We start from the raw sequence: 10,659 nt of genomic DNA, 5'->3' as shown, positions 1-10,659 counted from the left end.
CGATGAGGGGAGGGCGGTGACGGCGGCGTGCCCTCGGCTCGCTTCAGTGCTCGTAGTCGTCGTTAGGTGGTCTACGGATATGGATGTATTTTTTTTTTACTTTTGGTGTTTTTTTGTACTGCCATGATGTATGATGTTTGATGAATAAATTGAAAGTTTTTGAAAAAAAAACCGACGAGGAAGAAAAAGACCAATAGCCTGTTAAGCTGACATGTGGGCCATACAACTGCTTCTTTCTGATCGCCGTCTCCTCCCGCTCAGGTCAGGCGCCAATCCCCCACCAAAACCTTCCTTCCCATCCCACCTCACCTCGCCTTCTCCTCTCCCATCCCCACCGCCGCCGCCTCCTCGTCCGCGCCGCGCGCGCGATCCCTCCGGCACCGGCGACCCGCTCCGTCAGCCTCTCTTCCCGTCGCCGTCGCGCCCCCTGAGGTAAGGCTCGCTCACCCGCGCGCCCCGATTCCTCCGCCCCGCGCGCACGCACGCGGGAACCCTCGCCGCCGCGGAGCCTAACCCTAGCTCATACCTCCTCCTCCTCCGACAGCTCCAGGTACCCGCGAAGGCGTCCGGACCTCAAGCCGCAGCGCCGCCACCGCCGGGTCGCCCGCTGGCCTCGTCTCGTCGTCGCCTCCATCACCGATGCATCAGGAGGTACTACCTATTACATGCCTTCCCCTCCCCTTGCAGGCTTAGGATTTGTCGCCCGATTCATTGGGTAGGATTTGCCGATCCGATTCCCCTTACCGGTGCTCTGCATTGATGATTCGATACAATCTAGAATGGGGCGGGAGATCGAATTTTCGAGCTCAATTTGTGGCTGCAACCAAAGTGTACACTGTCTGCGTCCGTGCTTTTGCGCATTTCGCGCTGAGGAATTTGGAGCTATGCGGGGAAGTGGGGGATTCACAGGTTGCTATCTGAATTATCGAGTTCAGATTGATTGGAGGGCTGCACTGCGAGATGTATAGCAAGCACTTGGGGAGAAAGGCTTACCAGTTACCACCCAATTCACTGAATTCATCGTCTTCACGCTTTGTATTTCCACATGTTGATTGCATAGGAACTGCAAGTGTCAAGCCTTCTTACAAAAGGAACATGCATGCATTGAGAAATTTTAGTTAGAGTTCAGATTGATTGGAGGGCTGCACTGCGAGATGTTTAGCAGACACTTGGGGAGAAAAGGCTGACCACCCAATCCACTGAATTCATGGTCTTCACGTTTTGTATTTCCACATGTTGCTTGCATACGAAGTTATGAACTGCATAAGCGTGTCAAACCATCTTACAAAAGGAACATTCAGCACTTGTTATTCACTATATGGATGCATGCGCAATTAGTCGTACCTTGTGATCAGGATTCCGGCATACTGCTACTTGGCACACCAGCAACTTCACTTTCAGTATCAGTAGAGTCAGATAGAGATGCCAATTTTCCTACACTGCTGAGAACTTGGTTCTTCTTCAAACGACATCCGGCTGCAGAGTTAAAAATTAGAGCAATGTTAGTACAGAAATAAGACATCTCTAGAAGTAGATATCAGATAGCCAGCTTCCTAAGAGTTCATAATACTACATTGTCCCGGACCAAAGACTTACAGTCAATTGAGCTGCATTGCGAGTTTACTAAATTCATCGTCTTCACACTTTGTATTTCCACATGTTCATTGCATAGGAATTGCATAAGAGTGTCAAGATGTCTTACAAAAGAAACATTCAGCACTTATTATTTACTATATGCATGCATATGCAATGAACCGTACCTTGTGATCAGGATTCAGGCATACTGCTATTTGACACACCAGCAACTTCACTTCCAGTGTCGGTAGAATCAGATAGAGGCCCCAGTTTTCCTACACGGATGAGAACTTGGTTCTTCTTCAAACTGCATTCGGGTGCGGAGTTAAAAATTAGAGCAATGTTAGTACAGAAGTAAGACATCTGCTGAGAACTTGGTTCTTCTTCAGACGGCATCTGGCTGCAGAGATAAAAATTAGAGCTTAGTACAGAAGTAAGACATCTCTAGAAGTAGATACCAGGTAGCCAACTTCCTGAAAGTTCATAATATTACATTGTCCCGGACCAAATACTTACAGTCAACTGAAGGAATAATCATGGAAAACACATTTGCCAAAAGTGAGATGCTGTGTAAAAAGGTACTCGTGCATAAAATAAAAATAGTTTGGACTACAAGAAAACTAACAAATGGCAATATACAGGTTGGATGTCTGATAATAAATATATTTATCTTTGCCTCTCTGTCCAACTTCTCATCAACTATATGATAACTTAATACAACTGAAGTTGTACCATAACACAGAACAGTTATAGAAGGGGGAGGGAAACTTTACCAGGTTTCTGCCTTTTAGAGGAAGAAGTAATTAGATCATTTACTTTCTTTTCAGCAGCTACAGTCTCAGTTGATTTTGTAAAGTTGTCTTCTAGTTTCCTTGTTAACATGCTCATCTTTTTGTCATCAATTTGTTTGGTTGACCTAGTAGAGGAATCTGATTTCAGTTATTGTGTTTCTCCAGATATGCTTCCAGGACCGCCACCACCTCTTCTTATGGGATATCCCTCTGTGCCGAGCGCATCACCCTCAGCTGCACCGTCATCATCCATAGGTGCCAGCATTGCCATCATCGCTATCGTCATCATCGCGTCAACCCTCGTGATCTTGTGCATTAAGGTCTTTTGTCGTAGCTCCCGCCCCCCTCGCCCGTCCTGGTCGCCATTCTCTCGCCGCAGCAGCATCTCCTGGAGGGCCTCATCATCAGGAGAGTCTGACAGGAAGTGTGCAGCGGCGGCAGCTGTTCATGCTTGCCCGGGGGCCAGTGCTTCGTCTAGAAAGCATGCAGAAGGTTTGGTGTTTGGGTTGAAGGTCCCTGTGCCATCTGCGCCCTCTCTACCAGAGGTGGAGCTGGTGATCTTGGGGTTGCTCTCGCAACCACCCGTGCTGTTGCAGCAGGGGATGTTCTGCTGCATCTGTGCCCAAAACTTTGCGCCTAGCGATATGATCCTGTCCCTTCCGGCGTGCTTGCATAAATTCCACGAGCGGTGCATTATCCCATGGATTCGTGGACACACACCTTACTGTTGTCCGTTCTGCGATGCTTCCATCACCATCCCCTTCCCTGACCCTGAAAAGACGCACAGCTCAGATCGCTATGATGTCGAGGCACAGACAGTGGTTGCGCCAGCACCGCCTGGAGAGGAGGTGGCAGAGGCTGTGGGTCTCTCTCGTGGGTGGCTGCGCTCTTCACTGGACAGACTCTCTGGCAGCTGGAGGGGATGCTCCAGCAGTCATGCCACTGCAGTTGTAGTGCCGGTGTCCTCACGACGTACCACGGGGAGCTGGAGAGTCAACAACTCTGACAAGGAGGACGTAGAGGCTGTTGGCGGCTCTCACGGGTGGCTAGGCTCTTTTCTGGCTACACTCTCAAGCACCTGGAGTGGACACTCAGACAGCCGTTCCACTACAATGGTGTCATCGGTGTCCTCAGGGTGCGCAACTGGAAGCCTGAGCCTGGTACTGAGTGGCTGCGGCAGTGCTGACTTGTGTTCCAGGAGCTGGGATCCTGAGGCAGCCGTGCAGAAGACGTAGTTCTTCGAAATCGATCATGCAAATAACCAGGCAAGTTTGTTCTGAAAACTCTTTGCTGCAGCACCAAACACTTGTTTTGAAACCTGCTAGGCAATTGCCCCTTGTGCCAATTCAGTTATGAAAGACGTGTTTCCAGTTTTATGTTTCGTCTCTTCTCATTTCAAGTTCTGATCCAAGTTCTACTTTCGTCTTTGCAGGCTGAAATGCTGTCATACCCTACCAAGAAGTAGAAAAGATGAAAAAAGATAGAGAAAAGTCTGTGTAGGACACACGAAATATATCATGAAAAGAGCATCATATCTCCGCATCAGAAAATAGAGATATCTGACAAAGGGTTCTGTCAAACTGTATGCCGTGTACGAAAAATCAATGGCATCAGTGAGTGTACTTTGTAAGCAAGTATATCTCATCCATCCTGTTGGTAGCCATTACTTTCCTGGTCGACGCTATGGCTTTGATATGGTAACTTGCGCCCTTCTGTAATACTTTCCTGATCGACGCCATGGCTTCGCTATGGTGTGTTTACTGTAAGTTCATGATGGATGACAATTTGGTGTGTTTACTGAAGGGTGAAGGCTTGGTCACACTTGCTCTCTGGATCTTGCCTATGTTCTGTTCGGTTGGAATTATTGGCCCGGAGCCTAACATAACCTGTCTTGCTGGCTTCTGTTTTCTGTTGACGAACTTGCTTCTTGTACTGATGGATCCCTCGAAAACTGATAAGTAGAGCTAGTCTGCAATTTATAGTTTATATCAACCCGTGTCTTCACTTGTACAGTTGTATACTGTTGTAGTAGTACATAAGGCTGGGTTAATTGTAATCTGGTGTTGTTCATCTTGATGCTTCTCCGTACCCTGACGGACCATTCCTGACCGAAATGCATGAAGATACTGTTAGTTAATGTACCTCTATCTCGTCATCATGTATTGCTCTAGAATTACAGCAGAAATACATGAACGGACACCAATAGATGCAGGTGTCTTGAAAAAGATAATCACAAACTTTACAATCTGTCATGAAGATGTGTTCTTCTGCTTCATATAAACCGAATCAGCGCCCGACGCAAGGCCATCCTGAGGGGGTCCATGGTCAAGGAGCTTATCGTTCTGTATTTGCCTCCTTGGATTCTTGGTCGTTGTGGATATGCACAGGCGACTTGTTCAAGCATAGATAATTTGATCCTGCCGTCCAACATACATACATACATACATACATACATACATATGCGTAGCAGGCTGTCCAGATCTAAGCACACGCTCTGCGCAGGCTGCCCACATCACAAGACTTGTTCCTACCCAACCCATGTATATACATACATATACAAATATACATGGCACTATGGCAGGATTATTCCCTATAAATACTAGCCAACATTATTGCTTAGATATCGCACAGTCGAAGCAGCGCAGCAAACAATTCCCAAAGCTTGACAGCGAGCACGTTCCTACCAGTATCAACACTGCTTGCTCACTCGTTTTAGTGAGGCGAAAACAGAAAAGAGACATGGTGGCCATTCGTGTGCTGCTCCTTGCAGGAGCTCTCTTGGCCTTTGCATGCTCGCAGCATGGCGTCGCCGCCTCCGACCCCAGCCTTCTCCAGGACTTCTGCGTTGCGGACAAGATGTCTCAAGGTGATGTAAATGCATACTGGCTAATACACCCTCATGGAATTGCAGTTAAGCAATCACTCGTCTCTGACATCTTACATGGATCGATGCATCCAATCACCGCAGTGCGTGTCAACGGACTCCCTTGCAAAGATGTGAAGGATGTCGTCGCGGAGGACTTCTTCTTTTCTGGCCTTCATATGGCCGGCAACACGGCCAACAAGCAGGGTTCCGTGGTGACCGCCGTCAACGTCGCGCAGATCGATGGGCTCAACACCATGGGCGTCTCCCTCGTCCGCATCGACTATGCGCCGAACGGCCTCAATCCTCCTCACACCCACCCGCGCTCCACCGAGATCTTGACCGTGCTAGAGGGCTGCCTCCACGTTGGCTTCGTCACCTCGAACCCTGAGAACAGACACTTCAACAAGGTTCTCGCCAAGGGAGACGTGTTTGTGTTCCCCAAGGGCCTCGTCCATTACCAGTTCAATAATGGGAACACTCATGCGGTGGCCATTGCGGCACTGAGCAGCCAGAAACCTGGAGTGATCACGGTAGCCAACACGGTGTTTGGATCGGAGCCTGCCATCTCAGATGATGTTATCACCAAGGCATTCCAGGTGGAGAAGAACACAGTCGATTGGATCCAAGCACAGTTCTAAAAAGTCTCGTGTTCCCGCGTGTGTTTCTTTGTTTAATTGTTCGTTGAAGTACTATTTTGTCTTTAGCTTCGTTTGTATTGCATTTCATTTTCTGTATAGTATTGTAAGTTGAGGACATCTAATCCTCATGTGTATGTCTTTTTACCTATGTAACATTGATGTATTGTGGTACACCCTAATCTGCACACGCTTATTGCTAACGAAACTCACTTTCAGCTTGCATGACACACATAATCACTTCTCTATGCGTGCACACGGTAACATGACTCGGCTATATCCATGACCCAAACTCAAAGCAAGGAAAACCAAAGATGATGAACAGCATACAGCAAGGTTAGCTCGTACAAGAAGCTCCACCGCATAGTTCACTTGGATTTTTGTGAGGTCCCACAAGTACATGTGGACAGTGTAAAGTACACGAATCAGCGACAACAAATATTTACTAGTAGTGATCTAAACGATCTTATATTAGTTTACAGAGAAAGTATCAAACCAAAGCAATGGAAATCAATGACAAATTTAACAAATAATTTGCCTTTGCAATAAACAAGTTTGGTCAGATCGCTGATTTTATTTCTGAGCGGAGTCAGGGCGCTGATGTGTCTCGCCCGCAGTGAGATACAAGACCGTCTCGCCTCAAGGACGCCCTAAACAGGCTGGCCCATAATCACGCAGGTACATGCAAAGTCTTTCTTGCGTGTGTCTTATTATTTTTGTTTGTATTTTCGAATTCTTTTATAACACATATACCTGCAGGAATGCTTACAAAGGGAAAGCTGTCAAGGAGGCATATTGTACTGGTTATTCTTCCTCTCTGTTTTGTGCATGCGTCGTTTGTGACTAGAAGTATACAAGCATGTAAAGAGACGATCCAACATTGCATTTCGGAAGTCACTTATTTATTTTTCCTTAACAATGCAGTAGATAATGAAGTAATAAAGTTTAACCATTAGTGTTATGTCTTTTTTTTACATAATTACCATCATGTTTTATTCACACATCCGGTGTGCCTCCAAAGGCTAGAAACCTGTAAACAAGTTTGAGTTTACAAATATTTAAAACGGATTTGCTATGTCTAATCTTGATGAGAAATAACAAAGTCTCATCTAACTCCAACACCATCTATACCAATATAAAAAGACCCAAATGGGCAGATTCAAACCATCTCAGCCGTCAAATCATGTTATCTAGCGGTTCAAATTGCTCCAATGTTGAGCACCAAACATGTTTAACGCTCTAATTATCCACCACTGCCATTGGTTATAAACACGTTTTGACTCAACGCTATCCCTTGAAATCTGCCATGTAATTAATATTCTATCATTCCCATGAAAAAGTAATTGATATATTATCAAATACCAACGTGCAACAGATATATTTTACCTAATATAATGTGCAACTAATATCCTACCTAATATAAACATGCATTGGACGTACATTATTACTAGTTTAAATAAACAAAACAAAAACTCCCCCCGGTCCTTTTTACTCTGCGTATTAGATTATTTTCAAGTCAAACTTTACAAAGTTGGACCAAATTTATATTAAAAAAATATCAACATCTATAATACAAAATATGTATACTATGAAACAACATTTCATAATGAATCTAACAATATTGATTTGGCATTGTCAATGTTGATAGTAGAGATACCTTGACTTCGGACGAAACTTATATGCAGACTAAAAAGGACTAGAGGGAGTAAAAGAAAAAAATCCTCACGAATCTTCATGTAATATCCAACGGTGTAGGATTTACACGAGGCATAGTTATTTCCAGGGCCGTCTCCAGAAATTTGGGGCCCCGGTGCGAAAAATAAATTATGCTACGGTTCGGCTATCAATTCATGTAATGCGTGCTTGTCCTCACATATATCATCCAAAATTTTATCACTCTGCTGAGCAACCGATTGCTTGGTGTCAAATGTGTCGTGCGGAGTACTCCAGGTTACACATTTGCATTATATGATCATCAAACATAAAATAGGATCTTCAAAGTATTGACCTTTGTTTCATATTATTGGGTGTGTATTAATTTAAGGGAATTCTGAAATATTAATCATTTCTTATTTCTAGCTCTTTGATTCCCTTCGATAGGTTGTTTCCACCAAATAAAAGTCTACGGTAAAAAAAATGGCCCCGCGAATGGAGCGATCTCCATGCTGATTCTCTTTGATCCGGAATCCTCACTCATGCAATTACCGTACCAAAATATCCGGAACTAAATGGTGTATGCAGTAGGGAGTTTTGTGGGGAAAAAACTTATTGCATGAGATGGAAAGGAATCACGCGCATGTAGGGGAGGTAATCAAGTAAAGAAATCCCATGCATGTAGGGGTGCATAGAGAAGGAAATAAATCGTCGGCCGATGAGAGATCATGCATGACATGCAACGTAATTAGCGCTAGATTAATGATTTTGGGGGCCTCATTTTTTTCGAGGGCCCTGTGCGGTCGCCCACCTTGGCCACCCTCATCGACGGCCCTGGTTATTTCTTATAAATATGTTGTGAATTTGCAAATAATATAGTTAAATCAAACAAGCAACATCACATTCATCGATTCAGTCATTTCCAATCACCATATGTATCCATCTCATCTCCTCCCTCCCCCTCGATGGATGTAGGAAAAGGGCCAGATCCCGAAATTTCATCAAAGCAGGGTCAAATCTCGCTCAACTTCTTCAAAATGGTTAAAGCACCAAATTTGACCGCGGCCGAGGGGGCTTGAAGACTTTTCGCCTATGTTGACTGCAATTCCGCTAAGTTGGTGGACATACCGCGTACACAAGCAACCACTCGCTAGCTCAGCTCCTGCTCCACAAAAAGCCGTGAGCTCCTTTTTTTTCCTGAGAAACTTTCAATCTATTCATTTTCAGTCGTGATCCTAACGATGAATTTCATGTGGCGGGAGCGGGACCGGTGGGCGTGGACGACGACACTGCCGACCAAGAAAGGACATGATATCTAAGTTTTGGTAGGAGTATATACAAACAAAAAACCAAGATAAAGTGAATCAACCTGTGGTTGAGTTGGTTAGGTGGACAGTGGTATCCCCAACCCAACAGGGTTCAAATCCTGGTGCTCGCATTATTGCTGGATTTATTTCAGGATTTCCGGCGATACGCTTTCAGTGGGAGGAGACGAGGCGCCTACGGTGACTTCGTAAATCTCAAGATGATATGTCGGCTCAGTCTCTCGGAGGTGCTCATAGGAGTAGGGTGTGTGTGTGCGTTCATAGGGGTGAGTGTATGCGCGTGTATATGAGCGCTTGTGTCTGTACTGATGCTAAAAAAAACCAAGATAAAGCAATAATAGACAAGTCTCAGATGGAAACCCAAGGCACAAACGAAACGAAAAGCTAGTGGAATACGCGTGCAATAGTCGTCGGTCGCTTTTACTCTTGTCGATCTCTGGATCGGGCAGGGACAACGGCCGGCCGGCGTCTACTTTGACTTGACTGCTGAACCATGGCGTGTCAGCAGGTGAATCGAAGCTTGGGCATGAGATAGCGAGGAAGATAGCGTGGGAAGACTATCTACTACTTCAAGTCTTTGAGCTAATCAATGGCGGAGCAGTATTAATTAGAGGCCCGTGTTACTCTGGTCTGTCCTCCCTCATCGATCTCTTGGCCACGGTCTGACGACCGACCTTGCATGTGAGCAATGGATCCAGCTGCCAGCAAGATGCTGTTCGACTCGCCGGCGTTCCGCGTCCACGAGGACGGCCGCGTGGAGCGCTTCTTCGGCACGGACACCACCCAGCCCGGCTTCGACGCCGCCACGGGCGTCACCTCCAAGGACGTCGTGCTCGACGCCGCCACCGGCGTCTTCGTCCGCCTCTACCTGCCAGCGCTCCCCGACGGCCCCGACCGCGGGAGGGAGAGGCTGCCCATCCTCGTCTACTTCCACGGCGGCGGCCTGGTCCTCGGCTCGGCCGCCTCCCAGATGTACCACGGCTACCTCAACTCCATCGTCTCCCGGGCCGGCGTCCTGGCCGTGTCCGTCGACTACCGCCTCGCGCCGGAGCACCCGATCCCGGCCGCCTACGACGACTCCTGGCTGGCGCTCAGCTGGGCCGCGTCGAGGGTAGGCGACCCGTGGCTGTCGGAGCACGGCGACGCCGGCCGCATCTTCCTGGCCGGCGACAGCGGCGGCGCCAACATCGTCCACAACATGGCGATCATGGCCGGCACACGAAGCACTGATCATGACGGTTTGCCCGCGGGGGCGGTGGTGGAGCGGGCGCTCCTGCTGCACCCCATGTTTGGCGGGAAGGAGCCGGTGGACGGCGAGGCGGCGGACACGAGATATCACATGGAGAAGCTCTGGGCGCTGATATGCCCGGACGGCGACGGCCTAGGGGTGGACGACCCGAGGCTGAACCCGATGGCTCCCGGGGCGCCGAGCTTGCGCGCGCTGGCGGGCCGGAGGCTGCTCGTCTGCTCCGCCGAGAGGGACTTTGGGCGGGCGAGGGCCGCCGCGTATTATCAGGCCGTCAAGGGGAGCGGGTGGCCCGGCACGGCGGAGTGGCTGGAGTCCCCCGGGGAGGAGCATGGGTTCTTCCTCCTCCAGCCGGAGCGCGACCAGTCGTCGGTTCTCATGGATCGGGTGGTCGCCTTCCTCTCCGCCGAATGATCTGCGATCGACTTTTCTGGTCAATAATACATTTTTTTACCTGTCAATAATACTTTACACAAACTGAAAAAGGGGTGCTGTTTGTGACGGGTCTGTGAATCTCAGCCCTTGATATGCCCTTCTTTAAATATCCAATGATCCACATTTTGTTTCA

General features: G+C 47.7%; 3 protein-coding genes across 3 annotated transcripts; all 3 read left to right on the top strand.

Moving 5' to 3' along the window:
* Window positions 1-211: 211 nt before the first annotated feature.
* LOC125516385 lies at window positions 212-3,627 on the top strand. The gene is made up of 3 exons (XM_048681854.1): window positions 212-432; window positions 545-651; window positions 2,532-3,627. Exons 1-3 carry the CDS (start codon window positions 212-214, stop codon window positions 3,599-3,601), a joined length of 1,398 nt encoding a protein of 465 aa, XP_048537811.1. The 3' UTR covers window positions 3,602-3,627.
* Window positions 3,628-5,105: 1,478 nt separating this feature from the next.
* On the top strand, window positions 5,106-5,870 carry LOC125517259 (putative germin-like protein 2-2). The gene is made up of 2 exons (XM_048682438.1): window positions 5,106-5,232; window positions 5,335-5,870. Exons 1-2 carry the CDS (start codon window positions 5,106-5,108, stop codon window positions 5,868-5,870), a joined length of 663 nt encoding a protein of 220 aa, XP_048538395.1.
* Window positions 5,871-9,295: 3,425 nt separating this feature from the next.
* Window positions 9,296-10,659, top strand: LOC125513639 (2-hydroxyisoflavanone dehydratase-like). Its single transcript, XM_048678801.1, has one exon. The coding sequence runs from the start codon at window positions 9,534-9,536 to the stop codon at window positions 10,503-10,505; it is 972 nt and encodes a 323-aa protein (XP_048534758.1). The 5' UTR covers window positions 9,296-9,533; the 3' UTR covers window positions 10,506-10,659.

The sequence above is a fragment of the Triticum urartu genome, chromosome 6 (genome assembly GCF_003073215.2).
Source record: "Triticum urartu cultivar G1812 chromosome 6, Tu2.1, whole genome shotgun sequence".
In the NCBI taxonomy this organism is placed as follows: domain Eukaryota; kingdom Viridiplantae; phylum Streptophyta; class Magnoliopsida; order Poales; family Poaceae; genus Triticum; species Triticum urartu.
The sequence above is the reverse complement of the archived record's forward strand: the minus strand, read 5'-3'. Positions and strand labels throughout refer to the sequence as shown.